We start from the raw sequence: 25,588 nt of genomic DNA, 5'->3' as shown, positions 1-25,588 counted from the left end.
CGTAACAGAGTCGGGGGGGGACATCATTTGGGCATGCTGTGATAAGGCATCTCAAGTTGTTAAGGAAATGAAGCTGAATTCTTAAAGTCAGGCAGTCACTTAGCACTGGCTTTCAGCAAAGAATATGTTTGGTACTTGCTAGGAAGTCCAGAAAACAAAGACCTCATGGAGCTGCGGTCTCGCCCCTCCAAGAAGGCTGGTCAGTCATGATTCAGTGGCAACACATCACTGGGCTTTCACTGGCAGAAGAGTCAGCAAGCATGGAGATAACAGGGAAATGTGTGTGTGCAGTGAAATCCGGCCACTTATCCTCTTGGTATTCCCTGATCTCTCTGGGCAGGGCCAGCAGTGCGCCATGCCCAAAGGGATGCTGGGGACAACCAGCAGGTTTACTCCTGCCTTGTTTTTCAGCAAGAAGAGAGCATAAGTGTATATGTATAAATTTCAGAACGGACTCGCATCTTATTTGGCCTAATTGTGCTTCCTTATTGTACAATGACCTCACGCAATCTTATTTCGCTTTTCTCAGGAGTATTTTGGCTCCCAGAAGTATTTATACAGACTCCAAGGACCCCTCTAGAGGTAACGGTGTAGAAGGACTGTTTCAGTTATCCCCAAACCATCCCCAAGCCTTGGTTATTATCACGTTTTCTCTCTTCTCAACAGAACAGCCCAGCTATTATCCTCCATTTTATATCTGTTTTGTTGATAATTCTTCCCCACCCAAACTAACACGTTTGACTTGATTGTGTCTCATCATATTGATTTCAGCACTTTTCTCTAATTTATCAACACTGCACTATACTTTATTGCGATCCTCCGAAAGCCTCCCAGCTTTGCACTTATCACAGAGTTAATTGGCACACTCTTTACTGCACCTTCCAAGGCATTAATGGAAGTATTGGACTAAGAATGGCCCCCCAAAGGGTCTGAAATGGTATTTGGACTAACATGTGACTGTGTCTGGTGACAATAGCTTTTGCATTTCTCTGGTTTTTGTTGCACCTTTTAATAATGCTGAAGCATCAGAATCTCATACCATTTGAAATAGGTGCCATATCCTTTCATCAGGAGACTCACAAACCTATATAAAGCATGGAGGAAATCAACAAACAGAAATGTAAAAAAATATATCAGAAGTGGTTACATTTTACATAGCTTAAAGATTACTTTCTTCTGTTCTTTAATTCCTAAATGAAGTTGCAGGCCTGTAGCAGAATATATAATGCTGATTTAGGGTTGCTTTAGCATTTTATATGTGTACAGCTGTTCTTCCACTGGTATAAGTAGACACATCTGCTCATTAGCAATACAATGTAATTTCTAGTGTCTAATTCTAATTATTTGCAGATGATAGATTCCTTATGCAATGTCTAAAAAAAGTACAGTCCTTCAAAAACTGGTGAGAAATAAATATACCCTCCACCCTGCAACTAAACTGAGCCAGCACAATGAAAACTAGATATTAATTTAGAGAATTAATATTTTGGCATTGGGGCTAGATGCCAACTGTTTGGATGGTCACAGAGGAAACGGTTTGTAGAGCTCTTCTTTATTGTGGATACACAAGTTAAAGGGGATAATAGGATCTTGCAAAACGTGTTTTCATAGACTCTTCGAGAAGTGGCACTGGAAGGGACCTCCAGAGGTCACATTTAATCCAACCCCCTTCCTGGGACAGGTTTATCCCTATCCAAACCATTTTATACAAATCCACAGTTAGCAAAACTACAGTCAATCCTGACACAGGACAAAAAACACAACGCCCCAACCTGCCACAGGTAAAGCAGGGGGAGCACAGTGCTCAATGTCCTGCTGCTGCAAATGTTGTTAAAATATGCTTGATAGGGCCAAGGAAGAGAGCCATACCCCCTGTTACTAAGGAAGGCAAAACCCCCACCGTCCATACTGTTTTCTCTAATGCAAACTGCACGCATCCACTGCAAAAACACCAGGACTGCTAACATGTCTAAAGCATAAGATCTTCCTGCCAAGGAAAAAGAGAAAAGAAATGCAGTTGTTTGTAGCCAGAGTTCTCTGAAATAAGCTTCTACGTATTCACACATGTGGGATCAAGTCACCCACTAAATTTCACTGCACTTCAAATGCAACCAAGCCACTGCTCAGTTCCTCTGAAACCCGTTTCAGAAATCCCTAGCCTGGGAGTCCAAAGACGTGGATAGTGTGGGTGGGGAGTGTGACTGTGCAGGGGGTCATCTTGAAGAGCTCCAATTACAGGTAAGGAGCCTGCATTTTGTCTTCAAGCAGCCTCTCTGCCTATTCCTACTTGCAGGAATTAGCAAGCAGTAGAGCCCGAGGAAGGCCGGCTGAAGCGTTCTAGGGAAGGACAGCTGCCAAGACAAGCATCTGCTCTGGATGCCATTGAAGAGTAAGCAGAGGTGAGTGATTGCTTATTTGCCCAACATAAATCTCAGGATGGGAAAGGTGGTTTGTTTTTGTTGCTAGCTAAAATGTCATTAAGTTGTAGTCACTTAATACTGTATGATGACACTGCCTTAGTCTGGGAAAATACCTCTGACTAATACAGGAGGCTAAACCCCAGCCAGGCCACAATTATTATGAAACACAGGGTGAAGTTACACGTTACACTTACACCACACTAAGGGCACTTAAAATGTGAGCGTCTGCACATGAAAACTAGCTACTAGGGGTATGCAAAATGGGCCGTATTAGATTCGGATTCAGATTCGGCCCAAATCAGGGGACAGTAATTTGATTAGTTGATTCAGATCACTGTCCGGATTCGATTTGGCTGAATCCGAATCTGAAGATTCAATGCTGATTCAGAGAATGAGCGATTCAGCCATAGACACAGCTTTAAATGTTTTTTCTACATACCTCAAGGTACCAGTGCATCTTGTGAATGCTGCCATGGTGGGGTGGATGGAGCAGCCCACAGGACCACTGGTGGGGGGGGGCCGTTACTCAGCGGTGGACCCGGAAGTTTGACTGGAAGTACTTCCAGGTCCACTGCCAAGCACGTGGGGGACCCCCTCCCCTGTGCCCCCACAGACCCAGGAGGTACCAGTTGCTGAGCTGGGGGGTGGGGGGGGTCCCCTGCACCCTCCCCGGTGGACCCGGAAGTGAACCAGAAGTGCTTCTGGTCCACTTCTGGGTCCACCGCAGAGTGCACTGGGGACCCCCCCGCACTCCCACAGGATGCTTTGTCCACCCCAGCAACTCAGCATTCATGACCCACCTGCTACCTTGAGGTATGTAGAAAAGATATGTAAAGCTGTGTCTATGTCCGAATCATCGAATCTCTCTGAGTCTCTCTGAATCGACTCGGAGGGTTCTCATTCGATTCGGAGAGATTAGAGGGTCTCCTGACTCAGATTCAGCTGCTGAATCAGGCCAAATCTCCACCAAATTGAATCAGCGGCCAAAGCTTCACACAGACCTACTAGCTAGTCATGCTAAAAGCCCTCTGAACGTCTTGAGTTACAACATTTCAGGTAAGGGTTTACCCATATCATATTAAGGTAACTTCAGTCTGCTCCACGAACATAAAATGAGCAATTGGCAGTCTTCCAATATCCCAGGATGCATTGCTTCCAGTGTGTGTGGTATCTGAGTAAATGTGGTAGGACAAAGAACAATCTGATATAGAAACCAACACACTCCCCAAGGATAAGATGACAATCCCTTAATTCCTGCTAAAGGGGATACCCCTGAGGTGAGAGAAATTCATCTATTCTGTGGTAGCATTTACAGTGCATCGAGTATTGCAACAGAAAATTAAGTTTCTTTCTTAAAGCAATTCCAGCTGAGCAACTACTCCACGCAGTGCTAAAGACACACAGAGCAACTCTGTCACAGATGTGGTTATTCTGACGAGAGGAAAGTTTGGTCAGTGCATCAGAGCCCGGAACGGAGATGACAACCAGAAGTCTTTTGCCAGAAGTACGTTTAATTTGCTGTGAAAGCTCACTAAGCATTTTAAACTAGCAGTCAAAGAGGACATTATCCAATTTACAAGATTAGAAGCTGCTCAGATGGGAAACTCCATGTAGGCATATATTAGGTTTGGCTGGTCGAAGACTTCTGCTTTTCAATGGGACTTTTTAGCCTTCTGCAAACAGTTATAATCAGGGATCCCAGCAATCCAGAGTTAAAGTGTACATCTTAGTAGGGACTCTGACCGTACCAGGAACTTTTAACATAGGACTTATTGGGTATTAATATTACACTCATGATACTGCATGACAGAGTTGCCAGTCTCTAACCATGGCTATTCAAAGCAGTTCAGGACTAACTGGACCACCACCTGAGGGCTCATATAGCAAAAGAAATGGAGGCAAATCATAGAGGAATTCTTACACGTGATGCAATATTAACGAACTGGCTTATTTTTGGATCAGAACTAGACAAGGATATTATCCCTGCTGAAGGGGGAAAAAAATTGTAACCGGTATCTATTCCACTTGTGGGGAAAGGTTAATATATGATGGAGCCCTCCTGAATTAAAACTCTGCTCGCAAAGTCTGTCACTGCATCATCTTATCGATAATGGATCCAGAACAAGAGATTTTCTTGATCCAACTGATTAGAGCAACTGCTGTCTTTGAGAGTCTGTGTAATGCTTTTCCTTAAAGCTGTCCATCAGAATTTAGACAAATCTGCATTTCCTGATGGAGAAAAAAGGTCATTCGTGTCACAGAAATAGCTCTCACCACCAGGACATTTTGTGAAACCATGTCTCCCAGAAAGACTACAAATCAGAGAGTGAACAGAGATCCAATGAAGAATCCCCTCCACCTTCTTAGAATATAGGAAGGTGATACAGAGTCTCTGGAGAGATTGCTCCTGTCTTACAAAATAATGCACCTAAAAAACATTGAGACATTGTGGCTCAGACACTTCTAGTTTCAAGAAAAGTTAGTAAAGCCTTGCAAAAGTCCTAGATGTAACCTGTTATTACAATTACCAGCTAACTGCCCTGGTTAAGAAACTTGTTCACTGCAAGTAAAGACACAGGCCCCGACACCCAAACTTTCAGGGGGAACAGCCATAACAGCCAGACACTTAATGCCACAGAAAGCTTTATTGGTAGAGCTCTTCCTTGACTCCTATCAGAGGTAGGCGATGACAGATATACACAGGAGACATAGAAATTATTCCTTGAAGAGCGTCTGATATTGCTGGCAGCTGTGCTTTGATAGGAGCCTGGTGCAGCAGGAAGAATACAACGGGAACAGTTCAGGAAATAACTAAGAACTCTGTCTCTGCAATGCAGAGCTGTGCAGTGGCCTATGTGGGGTTAATACAGCTGAACAGTTACGGAAAGTGGCTATCCCTTATTTGCACTGTGGCCAAGACACACACCTCATGTACAATTAAGTACTAGTGATGGGTGCATCAACCCCTAAATGTCGTTCCTTCCAAAACAGGAGGAATCAATGCTAGGTTTACTGTAATGCTTATAGATAGAACATCAGAAGGGGAAACATGCTCCACCAGACAAGTAAGGCATTGTGCGTGTATGTCTGAAGATGACCTGACAAGAGACACAATGTTGAACTGCAAGATCCATTAACCTGGGTCAGATCAGAAGCTTACAAAGCATTTCCCTTTTCCAATGTTGCATGGCTTTCCATATGGCTTCTCTGTGTCCCTGCCACTCAGCCAAGAAAGAATCAGTAATGGAACTACAGTGGCAGACACCACTGACCTGGGCATTTCCAAGCCTTCAGAGTTGCAAAACTACTAGCCAACAGCTTTGCAATAGTCAAAGGCCTGAAAATACCACGTTGGCGGGTCCCTGGCAATCGCATTAGGAAGTCCTTCTGGTCCAGCTGCCAAATCAAGTTCCAGGACGCCAGCATAGCTGACAGATCCAAATGCAGGCTTGGTTTGGCCATGGATCCAGGTCTGTATTAGTCAACCACAGTTTTGTACTCAACTGCTTTATATCTAAGACCCTTTTCTCCTTTGGTCATTTCAGATCCTTGCCTTGTTGCAGACCGAGATCCTTTGAACGTCTGATTCAATGAACAGAGAGCAAGTTAAGACACCTTGTCAGTCTCCCTAAGTCAACACAAGAGACATGGAGACTGCGTCACATTCATGCTGAATTTAGAGAGGACCAGATTTAGTCAACCAGAGCTCTTTAAGATGAACCAGGTCAGATGAGGTAACTTTCCTTTTGCGGCCAGACATTCTTCCAAGTCAAGGGTTAGCAACTTACAGCCTACAGGCCAAATCTATCCCATGAAGCCACTGGATCCATGCTGAAGAGCTGGGGAGGGGTTTGGTGATGTTCTGGCAGCAGGCAGGCTTTGTCCATGCCTGTACTAGAGCCTGGCAGAGGGGAGTAGCACTGGGACCAAACAGCTAGTAGCTGCACTCAAGTTGTTGCTACTTTTCTCTGCCCCAGCCCCAGCACAGCTCCTCCTGCTTGGACCAGGCACAGGCATGGGCAAAGCCCCCCACCTCTGAAATGTCCCCAAGCCCACCACCACTGCTGAAGCCCCCTGGCCTGCACTAGACCAGAGCCAGATTGTTATAGCCCATGGTTCAGAGAGGTTGCCAGCCACTGTTCAAAGTCATCACTGGACTGAGTACCACCTTTATCAATGAAATACGAGGAGCAGATTCTGCCAGGTGGGTCCACATGGGCCCTGGACAAGACAAGCATTTCTTTTTGTCTTCTCTCTTTTTATGTAAAAAAAACAAACCCCAAACCTGGCCAATTAACTGAGAAACTAAACTAAACAAAAAGTGGCTCTGAGGGACAGGAGGCAAATGAAAAACCAATGAATAAAGTTTGGAAGCAGGAACCACAGCCCAGAACTCCTCTTCTGGGGAGGCTGCTTTCTCCCTTTCATTTGATCAATGAACCAGCTTCAAGAGGAGGAGGATCTCAGACAAATGCTGTAGCAGATATAGGTAGAAACCCACTGAGCTTGGGAAGGGAAGGGCATTTAACCCAACATTCCCATATCCTAGACAAATACTCTAGCCATAAAGCTACTTATGAAAGGAGGAGGAACAACCTTATAGGGAGATCAGTGCTCTCTCTCAGGCAAATGTAGTTAGATGTTGCATAGATGTTTTGTTGCTCAGGGCATGATGCCTTTAAAATATCTACATAGTCTGGAGGAAATAGTATTATGACCAGATGCATCTTAGCACAGGTTAGATCTAATTGCTGCCCCTTGAAATGGTCCTCAAGAAGAACGGACCCCCAGAGACACACTCACTCTCTGCTGAAAGCACAGGACACCTACATGTGAAGCAGAATGCCGCCCTGACCCTAGTTCATCGGCCTGGAAAAAACAGAGACTACATTTGGAAATGCTTTAGTGACACAGTAGAAGTTAGTCCTGAGTACTCTGAGCATGTTGAAGACAATGCAAGCGAATTCTTCTCTGCATGACTCTGAAGCAGGGCTGGACACAGGCATGGACAAACTGGGCAGCTGCCCTGGGCCTGGACAGAAAGGAGGCCTGAAAATGGTAAATTTTTAATTATTATTATCATTTATCTCCGGTGAAGGGGGGCCCGGTACTAAAAGTTTGCCTGGGGCTGCCAGGAGGCTAGGTATGGTGCTGCCCTGAAGGAAGGCAATGAATAAATTAACAGGTCCCAGAAGGGATTGCTACCTGCCCTTCCATGCACTCTCCCTTCCTGCAAACACAAAACATGGAACATCCCCCAGCAGCTGGATTAAAGGACATGTTTTAAAAAGACCCTAATTTTGTTTTAAAACTACTGAGCAACGGTGTGTCCATCACCTCCGAGGGAAAGCGGTTCCAAGGTTTAATTACCCTCACAGCTGGGAAACGGCGGTCTCATTTCAAGGTTGAATTTACCTAACTTCAGCCGTCGGATCTTGTTGTGCCTTTGTCAGCAAGATTGAAAGGCCCCCTCTATTCAATTACTTTTCAGTGCGTATGTTCCTGTACCGCGTGATGAGGCCACTTCTCACTTCGCTTCAGTCAACTGAATAAGTCAAGTTCCTTAAGCCTGACACTGGAAGGCTTGTTTTTCTCCGGGTCATTAATGTGGCTGTCCTTTGGACACGAGCTAGTAATGCCAGAGCCTTCCTGAAGTGTGAACACCAGACCTGGGCATGGCATATTAGAAGTAGTCATGCTAATACTGTGCATGGGGCAAGATCACCCTCCTGCTTCTGACTGATACTCCCCTTTTTAAGCAGCCAAGGGTTGCGTTGGATCCTTTTGGCACAACCCTGCACGGTGAGCTCATGCTGACGTGGCTATCCACAGTGACCCCACAACCCTTCTCTAAGCCACTGCCTTTAAAGCAAAAATATCTCTTCCTAGCTGTATAATCTGAATTTTGGTTCCCAGGTGTATTCTCTTGAATAATGATAGTGACCCATTTGGAAAAAAAATAGAAATGCGCTACTGTGCTTGATATTTCTAGCCATCATATCAGAGCTGATGTTTATTGAAACGGCACGCACACGTAAAATGTTTTCTCAGTACAGTTGCTCATTTATGTTTGCACAGATGTGCATAATGTCATCATGCAGCCACTTCCAGGGAGGATAAATTAAACCAAAATGCTTGAATAAGGCAAGTAGCTAATACGCTGCCACTGCTGGTGCCTCTGAGCCTCGTGCCTTGCCTCGTTTTGCTCGTTTTCTCTAATCATAAAAGAGACCCACAGTAATTTTAAAAAGATGAAGAATGCAAAACTTGGGGAGGATAGAGGTTCTGCGCTTGAATAAAATGGCCAACTTTGAAGCTGCAGAGAAATATGCTTTAATTTAGGAGACAAAGGAGAGCATTAAGGAAAAACTGTCATAATCAAAGGTGAAAGGATTTTCTATTGTCTAATGTCTCTCTCTGTGGGAATTTTCCCAGCACAGACAGCTGTAAAGGGGGAGGGGTATTGTGAGCTTCTGTATCCTCATTCTCTCGCTCCCTCTCTTTCTCTGTCAATAAATGTCTGCAATCATATTCTTGAGCTCCTGTGTGATTTCAAGGTTCATCTCTTCCATGCAGCTCAAACACTAATTATCCCAGCTGTAATTAGTAAGATAATTAAATACTGGCTCACTCATCACTCTACCTTGTGTCGGGTCATGCTTCTCCCAGAAGACCTTGAGCAGTTTCTCAAAGCTGATGCTTTCTGGCTGATACACTACTCGAACAACTTCCGCGTGGCCAGTTTTACCTTAAAAGACAATACAAAGCCTGATATTAGTGGTAAGCATGAGCTACGGTGTCACTTGATAGTGAGATGTGAAGCACAACGTCTTTGTTTTTCAAAAGACAAAAGAGGGAAGGTAGTTGTGTTTTCCCTTCACGCTCCTTTTAGTCCGAGCCTTCTCTAAAGTTATGCAAAAGGAGACAACTGTCAGGTTGGATAAGGCCCGGAATGAGCTAAACTAGCTGGGGAAAAGAAAAAAAAAACAGGATAAGTAAGAATGACCTTATTACTGCCATTTACCAACTTTTGGAAAAATGTAAATTACAGTTTAGTACTTCTTTAAAACTAATATTATGCGACACGGTGTTGTGAACGCAGAGGATTGGACTCGACAACCCAGAGGCCCCTTTCAGTCCTGTGTTCCTAAGAAATGAACATATTTGCACAATATAATGCACAGACTAGCATGTATTACCCAGCCCACTGAACACACAATGGGTTTCGGTGAGAGGATCTGAGTGCGTGACAGCTTTCTGATAGCACATGAAACTCAGGGAGGGAACCACAAGGCAATGCATTATTCCTATTTTTGGTTACTTTATGAACCCTAACCTTCATTCCTTACACACCCCACCTCCCCATGCTTGCAGGAAGAGACCTGGCTTCACCAAATGCAGAAGATCAGGCTGCTTGATTTCCTTTTATTGTAGCTGCTTAATATTTATCTGACCATAATGCCCAGAGGCCTCAGTTCAGATCAGCACATATTATGCTAGGAACTGCATTGGTGTGTATAAAAAGTTCATAAATGAAAAAAAAATTTTCTTTCATAATTACAAGGTTTCTGTAAGTGCAAAAATTACAGATTCTAGTCTCCGTTACATTTGCGTTTTCAATAAAAGGAAATAATAACCAAAAGAAAACAGGGTAACCAATCTTACATTGTGGGGAGATCCTGAGCATGCCATCTGAACACACTGAGATAGATTTGGATGTCATTTACATTAGGATTAATCCAGATTAACTCAATTGACTTCTATAGAATTAATCTGGGTTTATGGCAGTGTAGCAAACAGCTGAATCCGGCCTGTTGGTGGGTTCTGAATCAGCTGCTTCCAAATGAGGGAACACAGTGACTGTGAGTCATTAGGGAGAGCTCAGTGAAGACATTGGTGCAACGCAAAGGGAAGTGAAAAAAGTAAATGGGATGCCAGGATATATTAAGGAGATAGAGACTATCAAAGAAAATGTACAAAAGCATTATATCCAGCAATGGTGCCTCTTAATCTCAAATCTCAAATACTGCAATCAATTGTGTTTGCTTTATCTCCAAGCTGAAATAGAGAAGAGAAATGGAAATGAGGAGATGCAAAGTGAAGCAGAGAGGAGGTGGGTTTAGTTACAAGAAGAGATTTAAAAGATTAGGATTAAATTTAGTCTGGAATGTAGAGAAGTAAAAGGGGATATGACAGAGGTTCAGTACATGCAACCATGAAAATTATAATGAAATCATGTGGGGTTCTATTCATTCTGCCTCACAATGCAACAAAGAGATACTCACCAAGATTAAAAAGCAACAAATACAAGGAAATTATTTTGTACATAGCATATAACTAAGCCGTGCCATTCTTTCTCACAGGATATTGCCCTGGCAAATACAGCTCCTGATTCTGCTCTCACACACACAATTTCTGTTGAATTCAATGGGAGCCAATGTGTCCAAGGGGAGAATTTGACCGCAGATTAACATAGAAAGATTACATGAATAAAAATATAAAGTTGCAGTTAAATTGACCTAGTTATGAATTACAAGGACCTTGTCCTTTAGGCTGTAAACTGACAGCCAGCTGGAATCTGGATTATTCCACAGTTGGCCAGGTACGGTATATGGGGAGAAAGGTGTTTATTCTCCATCCTCCAAAGCATAGGTACAGAGTTATGCTGCTGGCTCAGCTAGAGCAGGGGTGGGCAAAATGTGGCCTGCGGGCCGGATGCAGCCCGCCAGGCCATTCTATCCAGCCCGCGGGGCCCCTAAACAATTTAGAAAATTAATATTTATCTGCCTCTGGCTGCCTGTCATTGCAGGCTCCAATGGCTTGCCAAAACTCAGTAAGCAGCCCTCCACCCAAAATAACCGCCCACCCCTGAGCTAGAATAAGAGATAAAAAGGTTGCAATATGACAATTCCTATGCAGCGGGTGCATCTACACATGCACTTTACTGTGGAGTAGACTAATTACCTCTGCAGTAACATCCATGGTAAAACATCACCGTCTGCACATACAGTACTAGGACAGAGCAAACTAATTAACTCCGTTGTGGGAGACACGAGTACTATCCTATGGCGGAGTTATTTACTTCACTGCAACGCACGTGTAGACACTGACGAGGATGGCTGAGGCACACTGAAGCACTGCCCCGGCTCAACATGCTGTGGTCCTGGGCAAATACATAAATGCTGCGCCCAGGAGCAATAAACTCTGAGACAAAATGCTCTGGAGTTTATTCGGGCACATTCATTTCACAGGTAGATGCGCCCAGTATGACTAACAGCCAAAACTAAGGGAAGGGCTGCCAACACCTTCAGCATACAGTTAGGGCTGCCAGGCTCTGGAATGGGCTCCCCAATGAGGTGGTACTCTCTCCTACCTTGGGGGTCTTCAAGAGGAGGCTGGACAGATATATGGCTGGGGTGATATGATCCCGGCACCCGTTCTGCCTGGGGTAGGGGTTGGACCTGATGATCTGTTTAGGTCCCTTCCAACCCTAAGTACTATGATACATACAGTTCTCTCCGTCCCTAACCCAGTGCAAACTCCAGGAAAGTTTTTTATCTCACTCGCTGCAGAAAACAAGTGATCTAAGACGACCACCTTTAGATCAGAAGAGAATCTCTCAAAGAACTTCAAAACAACAAAGGTGCTACCTTACCTCACAACTGGAGCTGCAATTACGTCCTGTCAACACTTTTCTGACTAATCTGGGAATTCAAAGAATCACCTTTCTTTTCCTCTAAAGAGGAAAAGCAATCACTGCATGCTTTGAGAACTCCAGCCTGCCCTCAAAAAACCCACCATTATGTGTGTGGCTACAGGACAGCATAGGTTGTTGGAATTTAAACATATTTAAAATCAATGCATACTTCAAATCAATATTCTTCCTCAGAGGGGAAACAAGGTGGCACTATCTACTGTTCCTCTCAGAGTCTCCATTAATTTTCCTTGAAGGATTTACATATCCCAGTGGATTTTTCTTCCAAAACCGAGTCTGGATATTAATGCACAGTATCACTAACTACCATTCTCCATTGTGACCTGAACCTGACAGGTACTGAACGTTCTTGTTTCTCACTGACTTGACCACGGCAGCCACCTTGCTGCACATAAGCAGAAAGATGAGTTAGAGGAATCATAGGAAAGTAGGGCTAAGAGGAACCTCACAAGGTCATCTGGTCCAGCCCCCTGCCCAAAGCAGGATCATCCTTGATCCAAGACCATCCAAGCCAAGTGTCTACCTGCTTTTGAATGTTTCCAAGCATGAAGAATCTATGACTTCTCCAGGCAGCCCGCTCTGATGCCTGACCACTCGCAAAGTCAGAAAGTTCTTCCTAATCTCCCACCTACATGTCCCCTCCTGCAATTTGATGCCATTCTTCCTAGTCCTGTTCCCTACGGCCACAGAGAAAAGCTCCTCTCTATCCCCTCTAGAGCCACCCTCCAGGTGGGTGGAGCAGGTTTTGAAGACTGCTGTCAAATCCTCGTCCTCTGCTTTCTCTTCTCCAGACTAAATATCCCTAGTTCTTTCAGTCTTTCCTCATAAGTCATGCTTTCCAGGTCCCTAATCATGTTTGTTGCTCTGCCCTAGACTCTTTCCAATCTATCCATAGCTTTCTTGAAATGTGGGGCCCAAAACTGGACACAGTGCTCCAAGTGTGGCCTCACCAATGCCAAATCGAACAGAAGAATATTTTCCTTTGATTTGCAAGTGACACTCCTGTTAATACAACCCCGGGAGGCTGTTCGCTTTTTTGGCAACAAGGGCATGCTGCTGGCTCATATTCAGCTGATGGTCCACCGTAACCCCCAGGTCCTTCTTGGCACTATCGTCACCAAGCCAGTCATTGCCCGGTCTGTATCTGTGCTTGCAATTACTCCATCCCAAGTGCAGGACTTTACACTGGTCCTGGTTGATTGTGGACCATTTTCTCCAATCTATCCAGATCATTCTGGATCCTGGCCCTGCCCTCCACATTGTCTGAGACTCCACCGCACTTGGTGTGATCCACAAATTTGCTAAGTGTGCACTTGATCCCATGACGCATTTTCTGTCAGCTGCCCTGGAACAAGTCCATCCAGCAGACATATCACAGGCAAGAGGGAATGGAAACAGGGTTTCTGAGTGACAGGGGACTGGAAAAGGAGTCTCCCCACTGGCAAATTTTAGCCTAGTAGAGAAGATCAAGAGAAGCTCTGAGGCCGCTCTGAGCCCTGCACTGAACCCACAAGAGGCAACTTCAGGCTACAAAACATGGTCAGCCTTTCCCAGAAAACAGACGGGCATAAAACACCACTAAAAATTATTTGAAGCCCACAACAATAGGCCGCACTTTTTCACTGCTATCCCCTGTTCCTTTTAGCGTCTTCTCTCTGAATTTCTCATAAAAGGACCATTTGTGCTCACAGTGTCCCAGTGTCCTCAGTTCACCTATCTCCCTTGATTAGCTGATTTACAGTAATCATCCTGCAGTTTAATGCCCATTCAAGAACTGAGCTTCATTTTAATTTCCAAGTTTTAACAAGTGTGAATATTTTTATGAGCCTCCCCCAAAAAAGCTCTGACGTTGGAGTCAGTTCTTTTAAATAATGTATTGAATCACTCAATATAATTTAATTTTGCTGTTAAATGGGCAAATAGAAGCCCTTTATTTAAAGGAGTCATTATCAGATTCTGCTACTTTCCCCGTTATAGTGCTCAACTCGCCTTCAACTTGGAAATGAGCTTAGCCATAGGAGAACCTTGCCATAGATTATAAGACTTTATTACACTGTTGTTAAGAGGGCTGTTTGCCAACAACTGATTGTCTGTTTATCCTCTATCCGTTTCCCACTTAGAAAACATAGCCACTCTCAGAGGATTAGCTGCAGCAGGCTCTTTCAATAGGGATTCAAACTCTGGCACACAAAAAGGCTCAAGTAAAGAGACATCTCTTTGACACCACCGTGCTGCTTTTCAATGCCTTCTTTTATATCGCTCTTTAGATCCTCACCTGTTCAACTCTCTCCCAGGTGAGGGCCCTAACCATGAGCTCAGAGTCATGCTCCATCTGTAACATGCTGTCTGGTCCAATGAATATGTAATTGTGCAGGATTGAACAGCTTCTGACGGAGGGACTGGGAGCCTTGCTGCCCTGGACCACCCCAGTGCCTAATGCTTAAGGCACTTTCTTTGCACATATGGACTGAATCCTCTTAGGCAGAGGAGGGGATTGGTGGTCTTGTCCAGCTGGGGTGAGTACTCTAATGACCATACTTTCTATAAAAGGGGGCAATGCCTTGTCCTTCCCTCCTCATTTTTTTTTTTTTTTGAAAGAAAGCGCTCTTACAATCTTTTCTCCTATGCCTGAAGAAGGGTGCTTGTGCCAGAAAGCTTGCAATTAAAGATTTTGTTTGCAAAAACCTAGTTGGTTTCATAAAAGATATCACCTCTACCATGAGTCCTGATTCCTTTTGCCTCCAGACTGGTACAGCCACAACCTTGGGGTGATATGACCACGGCACCCATTCCTGCCTGGGGCAGGGGTCAGACCTGATGATTTGTTTAGGTCCTTTCTGACCCTAAGCACTATGAAACGATGAAACCTTATTCTTACTCTTTTTGTCTCAGACCAACACGGCTACCGAATACATCCCTGAAACATGGAAGATGCCGAATTTTAGCCGGTTTTGGATTATAGAGGTCATTGCTGAGCAACAAGGACATATTTCTACAGCTCCCTGCCTGACATCTGACACCACGAGGGAGGAAATCCTGCTTGATCTGCACAAAGAAGAGGAGCCTCGCAAAGACATTCTCATGGACCCAGAGGGACAGATTTCCAGCTTCTGCTTCCTCTGTCCAAAAATGAAGTTTATTTCCCACATCTGGGGACTTTTTACCATCTTGAACTTTCTCTGAGCCTCATGAAGGGTGTGTGAGCCCAACAGCTTGCAGAAAAAGATAATTTTTTTGCAATGTCTCCATTGACCTAATAAAAGGTATCATTTCTGAACCAAGAGTTCTAGCTTTCTGCATTTCTTTATTCTTCCTCAGTCTTTGACCAAATAAGTTCAGGGCTGTGAGACCTGTGGGAAGAGAGACACTTGTTTTCCAGGGACAAGCAGGTCTTAATACATCTCTGCAGCACTTCCAAAATGCCTCATGCAGCTCTCTGCTTAGTGGGCGGCCTGTGTTGAATCCCATTCCTGGACGTCTTCCTATACATTGTGTGAGTGGGCTAGGACAGCAACTCATGCCTGCATGTTGTGTTCCAGAGGCCAGGCACCTAAGTCCTTATGGCAGAGCCAATGTGGAAAACTCCTGAGTTGAAGAATGGCCTTTAATCTCCCTCTTTCCTTTTGCCCTAAGTGATATTTTCCTACCTCCGGGCCCATCCTGCCAAGGTCAAAGATAGGGACTTGCTGCAGGGAGATTTGGTAAGGAGTGGGCTGGTTTTCCTGTGTGTTCAATTCAGAAAAGTCAGTGTTCAATCCTCACTATTACCAGCCACAGCAATGCATCTACCTTTGTGGGTCTACAATACAAAGCACAGAGCAATGTCCATGGTTTACTGGGTTTATATACAAATAAAGTAGGAACAGTGGCTGCTTCCACTTGGTTACGTGCCTTGCCACATGACATCAATGCCATGTGACAGACCCTCAGCTGGCAAGGACTGTCATAGGGCCACTGGCTTTGATGGGGCAGTGACAATTTGCACAAGCTAAGGCTCTGCCCTGGTAGGAAAAGTATCATAAGACTTCTCTGTACATCTCTTTGATGTCCGTTTTCCTGTCTCCTAAACAGATTTTTACACACATTCGTTATCAGGAACACGATTCCTAATTTCTTCCTAAAAATACGAGGTAAAGAACCCACGCTGGCTGTCCACGATTTGGCATCTAGTTAGCTAATCTTTAACTACATTCAGTAATTAAGGTGAAAATTATGGCATTATTCATCATTTTAAGGCCAAAAGGGACTGTTATAATAATTTCACTTGATCTCCTGCAATACACAGGCCATAATATTTCACTAGGCAATTCCTGTGTGAACTTCATGATTTCTGCTTCCTATATCCTCTAGAAAGACATCTATTCTTTATTTAAAAAATGGAAATGATAAAAGACCCACCACTTCCCAAGGTAAATTATTCCAGTGGCTAGTAACCCTTACTGTTAAACATTTGAATCTTACTTCTAACCTGCGCTTGTCTAGCTTTAACATTTAACATTTTGTCTCTCTTGGAGACAATGGCTTTGTCTTCTAAACTAAAAGAGTCCTCTGCTATTGGAAATGATCTTCCCGTGTAGATGCTTATAGATCATGAAAAAGTCACCTCTTAACCTTCTCTGGGATGAAATAATGGGATTGATCTTCCATAATGTTGTGCTGCAAGCAGATTTTCTAGTCCTTGAATCATTCTTGTAACATTTTTCTGATGTCACATCCCCTTTTAAAATGTGGACATCAGAAATGAACCAACTATATAGTTATGGTCTCACTAATGCCAGAAGCAATGGCCATAACATCTGCCTGCCTCTACCTGACTTTATCTTGCTTATGCGGCTATGTATTCTGTTACGTGTTACCCATTGCATTGCACTAGGAGCTCACGTTCAGTTGATTATCTGCTGTAAAACTTTCATAGTTTCATAGTTTCTAGGGTCGGAAGGAACCTGAGCAGATCATTGAGTCCAACCCCCTGCCATGGCAGGAAAGAGTACTGGGGTCAAACGACCCCAGCAAGGTGTACATCTAACCTCCTCTAAAAGACCCCCAGGGTAGGAGCCAGCACCACTTCTCTTGTAAGTTGGTTCCAGGTCCTAGCTGCCCTGACCGTGAAGTTGCACCTCCTGATGTCTAGCCTGAAGGAACAGGGACTTTCCCAGTGCCTGCTGGTCCCCTCTGAGTAACTGTTCTGTAAAATAGAGTCCTATACTGCAAGTGTGACCTGTGACCTGCCATGGGGCTGTAGTAAAAACTATGCAGCAGGAAAATATAGTGTCTCAGCACAGCCATTAATCTGGAGGCCATGTTGCAAGTTACACTTAGGATGTGTTAACTGCACTTAAGATGCAAGTGTCTGAGCATTCAAGCAGAAAAGCACATGCTAAGTGCAATTGTATTGTAGGCAAGTGTCTTTGGGTAGATGTGAAATCTTTTCTTAAACCAGCCGAGTCATTAGAAAAAAGTTCTTTGCAAGCTTTCGAAAACTTGCAGAGAACTTTTTTACTCAGTTGATCTAATAAAAGACACCACCCAAAGAAGCTTATCTGCCTAATGCCTATTATGTCCTTAGACCAACACGGCTACAGCCAAAAACTCTGCATTGTATTGTTGCAAAGTTATGGCTTCTCACAGGAAGAGTATCTCCAGATCATACTATGTAATGTGTTCAACTGTCAAACCGCTCCACAGTGATAATACAAGGTTCAGACTCCAATGTGGTGAGAGGGCTGGGACCAACGATCAGCTGCTTGTCGGTCCCGTCCTGGTACCACGTGGGAACCAGTTCAAGACTGCCAGAGGTAGAGACCCAGCTTGCCCTGGCTTGCCATGGGCGGGCACTCCCAGGCTTGGCACGCAGTGAGACTATGTGGCTCTGGGCATGGGGGTTGCACATCTTTGCAGGCAGACGCCAGCTCTTGTGCCCAGTGACAGGGTCAGTGTCCCAGGGGATGGTGGCAGGGGGCAAACCCGGACTCAGCCCCATCCAGACTGGGATGAGATCATGGTAAGCAATACCAAGCGACTACTCCGAACACAGTCTAACTCTTAAGATGACACAGTAACACTCACTATGATCTCAGATAAAACACGGCCCAGGCAAAAGCCCTGCAGAATGATGCTTGATTTAATGCACACAGAAACTGCATCTAGCACTTTATTCATGTGCCCAAAGACATATCTTTCAAGAGCTGTAATGTGTGTATTACTGAAGAATTAATACTTGATGGCGTACCATGAAAAAATAGCAAAATAATGAAGGTCTCCACTAGGGATGTGAAACGCTAAACATTTAAATGGTTAAACAATAATAAGTATATTTATACCAGTAATGCATTACCAGTTAATGTTTAGTGTGGGGCTAAGTCCAGAAGGTGAGGAGAGCAATGCGGTGCCTCAGGAACAGGAAGGCGGCAGAGCCGGCAGGACAGAGGGAGAGAGGGAGTCTTGCCGCAATATAGGTAGGTCCCTAGGTATGACCACAAAAAATATGGTCTTGTTTTTATTCATTAATCCAACCCAACATGCTCCAACAGCAAAATGTAATCAGAATTCTTGAAAATATGGTAGTGGACAGAATTTTTCAAGGTACTGCAAGGCAATATATAACAGCAGAGGGGTTGTACATTTTACTGCCAGTAACCTGAAATCCAACATGCAGGAGCTATTCTCAGAGCGGCTTCGCAGATGAGGAATCTGGGTTTTCCAAGAACCAAAGCAGCCAGTCTGCCTTAAAGTACAACTAAGGATAGCACGACTCTACCAGCCTGTTTATTGTCCTTGCAATATTCTGCATCCTTGCTGCTTCATGTGGAAATTAGAGGTGTTTATAGACATGCTCTAGGAGGTGGGGGGGGCACTTTAATTAGCAAGCTGCGCGAATTAAAAGTGCCTAAGCATCACGTGTATCAACATCCCCACGCTGAAAAATGGCAGTGAGGCACTTTGAACTAAAGTTCATTGAACAAGCTTTAGTTTAAAGTGCCCCACTGCCATTTTTTGGCGCAGGAATGCTGATACACGTAATGCGGGAGGCTGCTGGAGCGCGGTCATTTCTGCGCTCCAGGAGACTCGATTAATCAAGTCTGCTCCGACGCACTGGATTTACAGCACGTTGGAGCAGCCTCATTGCACGTCTGTAGGAGCCCTTGAACTCCTAACGGTTCTTGAATGGGCTAGTGCCCGCTTCAGATAATATTGCAAAGGTTTTCTCCAGATGTTGCTGTAGAGCTGTCTCTCGAGGCAGCAGCCATCTGGAGGCTTTTGCGGTGGGGGGAATCTGATACCATTGTTATAGCAAGTTCAATTGTTCTGAGCTGTGATTTGTTGTTGGCCAGGAGTAGACTGAGGGATCTTGACCACTCAACAGGATGACCCCAGCAACTATAGCCTTCTTAGACTGACAGATCCCACAGGAAACCACAATGAAGGATGGGACTATAACCTATGCTAGTGATGCTCAAACTTCTGGCCTGCAGGCTGGATGAACGGTGCTAGGCCAGTCTGCATGCCAGAGACAGCGTGCAGGGTGGGTCCACAGGTGTGATCCAAAGTGTTGGCCTGGCTACACATGGCAGCCCAACACCACATACATCCCAATTTCATGTGCTGGATCCAGCCAGTCACCATCTCAACCCTGCATGCCAGATCTTGCAATGCAGCCACCTGACCCCATGCGTCAGATCCTGCTGTGCGCCAGCTTGACCTTGCGTGCTGGATCCTGCCATGTGCTTGTCTGACCTCACGCACCAGATCTGACAGGCTAATGATGCTATTTAGCACTCAGGGCCATGTCATCCAGCCCATGGGGCTCCTCACAGGTCTGGAAATGTGGCAGCACAGGAGATGCAATTAATGCTGCCACCACTTCCCTGCCACAATATTTTTGGACCCATGGACCTGATGACATGATTTTGCAGCCTGGATCTGGCCTGTGGGCCAGAGGTTGTGCAGCATTGATCTATGCAAGTTAACATGGTTTTAAGCAACTTGCAGAACTTATTAATTCAACTATGAAGAACTTGATTTAATTATTTGAGGCTATAATTTTGGACCTGTAGTGAAATTTAGGACTGAATCCTATCTGACTTTCTGTGTACAGGATGATTCTGCCTCAGACATGGGACCGGACTAGGTCACCTCTGGAGGTCCCTTCCAACCTTACCTCAATGTGATTCTATGATTCCTTTTCTTTTGTTCACCTGCCTATGAGACAGTTTTTATGCTTCTCTAGGAGTTATCCTTGTGATGAGCTGAGAGCCAATATATCATCCACTCTCCATCATCATTGATGAGGTGACCTTTACCTATTTGCAACTCCATATCATCTTTGCAGCACTAAGTCACAGTCTGTCTGGTGCTCCTTTCTGAGCACTATGGTTTGCACTGATCCCTACACAAGGCTGCCTCTAAAAAGCTACAATTTAATCCTTCGCACACATGCATCAAATGTGCTTTTACGGGACAAAACCCTCACTTTAGGTGATTGTTGTTTTGCCTGAGTAATGACTAAAGGATGGGGCCTCATATCACAATCGATTCTACACATGTTGCATTTCCCATCATAGAACGATGATATTAGGCAGCCCGGGAAACGCAGCTTTTTGTAAAGATAAAATAAAACAAGCATTCATGTAATTTCAGGATGCTCAATTTTGCTTTTCTGACTATAAAACATTCATTACGAAGAGAATTTGTGAAATGCTCTCATAAGAGTTAAACACAGAAAAATTAATGGGAATCACAGAAACTCATAATTCCATCGTTTCCTCCACCACAGCTAATGGTAGTCAAGTATGAGTGGCAGAACCTCAGACTGCAAATGTGTCAAGACGTATCAGTGTAAATGGTTTGCAATGTCTGCCTTCTGCAAAAGCAGTATGCTAAAACAACAATTGCATAGCTAGTGAATTTAGCTGGAAACACAAGCATATTTCATAACCTTTCTAATGCTGAAAAGCTGAAATGCATCTTCTGGAAAAGCTGTTTAGAGAGCAATAAAAAAGAAAAAGGTCAGGAATACACAATGGCACGATGAATGTGCTACACCAAATGCAGCTTCTTTTGAAAATATCATTGAATGTCTTCAAGATTTAAACCTGGATTGTGCCAGCTCTTTGACTGGGAGTGAAGAAAAAGTGTGTAGCTTAAAGTAGCAGAGATCATGATTTTTTTTGATCAAAGTGGGATCCATCCAACAAAATTTAGAGCCCATGGCTTTGGATTTAATTCTAAATATGTTATATTCCAGTTTCCTTGATGAAAGCACAAAAGAAATATACCATTTTTTCTTGAGCTTTCATAAAAGCACTGTGAATTGTTCCTTAAAAAGAGAAATATAGTTTTGTTTGAAATTGGGATGTGAACATTATATTTTGGTGATGTTTTTAAGGAGAAAAATATTATCCAGAATAATTTGTTATAAAACAGTTTTCCAACTTTTGATATGTGTCAGGTATTGCACTTATTTCCCACATTTTTAAAGGGACACTTCTCAAAGCTGACATGTCACATACATAAATTACTTTCATCTTGTATTAAAAATAATGCACATCTGTAATACAGAGATGACTGTGAGCCTCTACGTGAGAGGTTGAAGAGCTATACAATTCTATTTTCTTTTAAGCAGAGCCTATTGAGACACAGGCATTTCTAATGCCTGTGATACTCTTTTGTAACCAGTGGTGAAGTATCATCATTTTATAGAAAAGAAATTCAAATTCCTGAGCAATTTTCTTTTTGAAGTTTGTGATAAAAATTACAGTCCTGATGCTGGAAACACATTATATACATAACTTTATTGCCACAAATAGTTATTCACATGCCTTCAGGATAAGGCTTACATTTTTAAGACACTCTCATTCCTGGATTTTAGCTTGTGCACTGCTTAAAATGATAACTGATATTTTGAGTTAAATGATCAGAAATCACAGGCCCCCCAAAAATGTGCTTTGGTCACTCGCAGTCTGGCTCTTGTGTTTTGACAAACTCCTCACGTCTTTCTCATGAATTGCTTATCTAACATGCTCTTATCGAATACATCTGACAAGAGCATGTTCACCAAGAAGTGGAACAAGACTATTGTGATAACATTGTGCGAAGTCAGAGTGCCCATAATGAACTAGCTTTTATTTCCTCTCCCCAGTCACTTGAAATCAGCTAGGGTTACCAAGCTGAATATTCCTGCTATGTGACTGGCTTTGATAGCAACAGACTTCAGTGACTGCTGTTACAATTACTAACTCACTTCATATGTGCCCTTAAAAAGCCAGAGATTAGCAACAACTTTCAGTACTGAGTGGGCTCTGTGGCAGACCAGTAGGCAGTGGTCCTACACAGAACCACCCGCCCTACTGCATCTGACCGAGAACTAAGCTTTAAGTGCCTCCCCTGGGACGCCTATGTCTAGTTGACCCCGTTCCTGGAGCACACCAGCAAGCCTGGCGTAGCTGCTGCCACCACCCTGGGTCTGGTCTTTGTCTGGGCTCTGTGTACCCCCCAAGGTACACAGGCCTTGTAGCCCTTGAGGGTGCTTAACCCACCATAAGATCTTGGGGTGCTGCCTTTAGCCTGAAGCATAGAAAGTAGCCTCCTTTAATCAGCCGAGCAAAGGGAGCAAAAAGGCTTGCCCAATCCCTCTCAAATATTTACTGCCAGGCTTGGAATGATAGATAGTTTTATTGGTTGAAGAGGAAGGGCATAGGGAAGGAATATAAAACAAAAGGAAGTTTGAAAGAAAACAGCAAAATTGTATAAAGGAGTCATTGGCCCTTTTGGCACATGTCTAGAACACTTAGGTCTAAGTTACTGGCTACAACTCAGATAAGTTACTCACAGCAATGTCCAGAGGCTTCTGGAGGTACACAGCTTCAGCCTGATTCAGTGACCAGAAGATGTCTCTCCCTCTCCGAAGATGGAAGGACCCTATTTATAATCTTTCTGACCTCACCACATGGACCCAACCAACATCAAGTATTATCTGAGCATCACTGATGTTGACCAGTGAGTTTAAATAATGTCATCCCTCACCTTGAGGGGGGACCACCCTCCCAGGTCAAAGGTGGGAAGTTTAACAAGAGACGTGGCCAGAGAGAGAGGGAATTTCCACCTACCTAGAGAATTCCCTAGGCAACCAGGTGGTTGCCTAGCAACCAGGTTGTTAGACACATGGGCGGAGAGAGAGAGAAGGGGAGAACAGACAACCACAAAAAGAGAAGGGGCTGGGATAGAGTTCTTTCACAGGCTCCATTACATATGAGACACTGGAGATGGCCATATAGTTAAGGCTCTGGTTTGAGCCTTAAAAGATCTTAGTTCAGGCTGTATTGAAGATTACCTACATGATCTTGGAGAGTGCGATTAGTATCTTCATGCTAGAGATTGCTGACCATAAGTTAGGAATCGTCATATCTTCTTGTGTACATTGTCCCATTCATTTAGATTGTTCAGGATCTGCTCTTTGCAAATGACACTGAATTAGTCTCTAACTCACCTGATGAATTGCAGATCATGATGAACAAGTTCTCTGATGCATGCATCAAGTTTGGCATGGCAATCCGTATCAAGAAAGCAGTTGTCATGTCTCAGGGTACCACCATTCCACCCAAAATCTACGTTAATAATGAAGCCCTGGACTGCATAGACCACTTCTGCTATCTTGGCTCAACTCTTACCAGCTCACTTAACCTTGACAGAGAACTCAATGCAAGAATCTGCAAAGCCTTTGTCACCTTTGGCAAACTTACCTCACATGTCTGAACAAGAAGTTACTAACCCTGCACACAAAGGTATCCATCTATCACACTTGTGTCCTCAGTACCTTCCTTTATGGCTGTGAAAGCTGAGTCACATACTCCAAGCAGGAGTGGAGATTGAACAGCTTCTACTTCCACTGTCTCAGAAAAATCCTTGGAGTCACTTGGGACCAATGGCTCACCAACGGTGAGATCCTTGAGAGGACTGGCCTACAGTCTAGGCATACTATGCTGAATGTTCACAGGCTTTGCTGGCTGGGACACGTGGAGCACATACCTCAAGATCATCTGTCAAAGGCTGTGCTCTATGGCTATCTCAGGAACCGCCTGCAATGCAAAGGAAGGCCAAAGCTCTGATACAGTGATAAGGTCAATCAAGATCAAGAAATTCAGCATTCTCACTGACAAATGGGAGAGCCCTGCCCACAACCGTTCAGTCTGCAGAAGCCAGGTCAAAGCTAGTGCAGTCACTGCAGAGAACCATCAGAAAGCCCAGGTTGAGGCCCACAGCTGTGCCAGGAAGCAGGGTGTGCTTCAACCTCCATCTGATGAGTGGTCCTAAAGCCCCTGTGGAAAGGCTTGCCACTCACGCATTGGGCTCTTCTCCCACACCACTGCCAAGCACCATTGAGTGACTGACTTCATTGCATTTCCTTTCATCTGCCAAGATGTTGGACGGCCATTTAGACTGTAAATTCTCCAGGTTAGGACTGTTTCCTATGCCATGTATCAATGCATAACATGGTAGGTCTTTACTTTTAGTTGGGGCAATGCTGTTACACAAACAATAATTTCAAAATGGATGTACATTGACAAGGCCATTGTTACCAAGTTAGCTGTACTTTTACTCTATAGCACACAAAAAAGCAAGAGAAAGAATGGGCCGACACCTCTGGAGGAAAAAAATGAGCAATGTACATTTATGTCAAAATCCCACAGACCAAACTCTAGGGGTTTCCATTAATTAAAAGGAGACCTGGATTTTTCAGAACACAACAGTAAAATAACTCAGACACTAAGCCTCTGAACTAGATACACTTATAACTAGAGGTGCACCAATCCATTGGTCCCATATCGGATTGGCACTGATATGAGGAAAATTGACAGTATCAGCAGTCAACTTTTTTTTGGCTGATATGGCCAATAATGTGTCCAATAAATGCCATGTGCATGCATGCAGCTGCAGCGCAGCATGCAGGTGGCCAAGAGTACAGCCTGGCAGCATGGAGAGCAGCATCTGGCTGATAAGTCTGTTGTGGGGGAAGGGGTGGGAGGAGGCAAGGGGTGTGGGAGGGTAGATCTGTGGTAAGAGAGGGAGTGGGACTGGAGCTGGGGCACAGGCTGCCCAGCTGGGGCAGGGTGCAGGACAGAGCCATGAGCAGCTTGTCTGGGGAGCGCGGGGAGGGCGGGGGTGGTTCCCACCACTGCATGCACCTGGGAGGGCATGGGGGGAATGTGCCCCCAGATCTGCACATGGGGCAGTGGCACCGGCACCAGCACTAGGAGGGAAGTACAGGGGGGATATGACAAATTTTGCCTTCCCCCTCTCCCTGTAGCCCTCATCCCAGTGCCACCACTGCCCACCCTGAGTGCAGCCTAGCCCAGCTCCCTGCTGGAAAGAGCCAGGCGCTGCCCCGGTCCCAGCCCACAGCACCTGCCCAACCTCACCCCGTGTGCAGAACCAGCAGCACATGCCCGCCATGCCC

At 44.5% G+C, this 25,588-nt stretch overlaps 1 protein-coding gene across 1 annotated transcript in view; it reads right to left on the bottom strand.

The window, feature by feature from the left end:
* Positions 1 to 25,588, bottom strand: part of MSRA (methionine sulfoxide reductase A) — a 541,610-nt gene that overhangs the window by 180,437 nt on the left and 335,585 nt on the right. Inside the window, exon 4 of the mRNA XM_019520901.1 lies at positions 9,064 to 9,168. Coding sequence (XP_019376446.1) covers positions 9,064 to 9,168 — 105 coding nt within the window. The remainder of the gene's footprint in view (positions 1 to 9,063; positions 9,169 to 25,588) is intronic.

This window comes from Gavialis gangeticus, unplaced genomic scaffold (genome assembly GCF_001723915.1).
Source record: "Gavialis gangeticus isolate Ggan-Ray unplaced genomic scaffold, GavGan_comp1, whole genome shotgun sequence".
Lineage (NCBI taxonomy): Eukaryota > Metazoa > Chordata > Crocodylia > Gavialidae > Gavialis > Gavialis gangeticus.
Note: the sequence above shows the minus strand (reverse complement) of the source record. Positions and strands in the feature narration are given on the sequence as shown.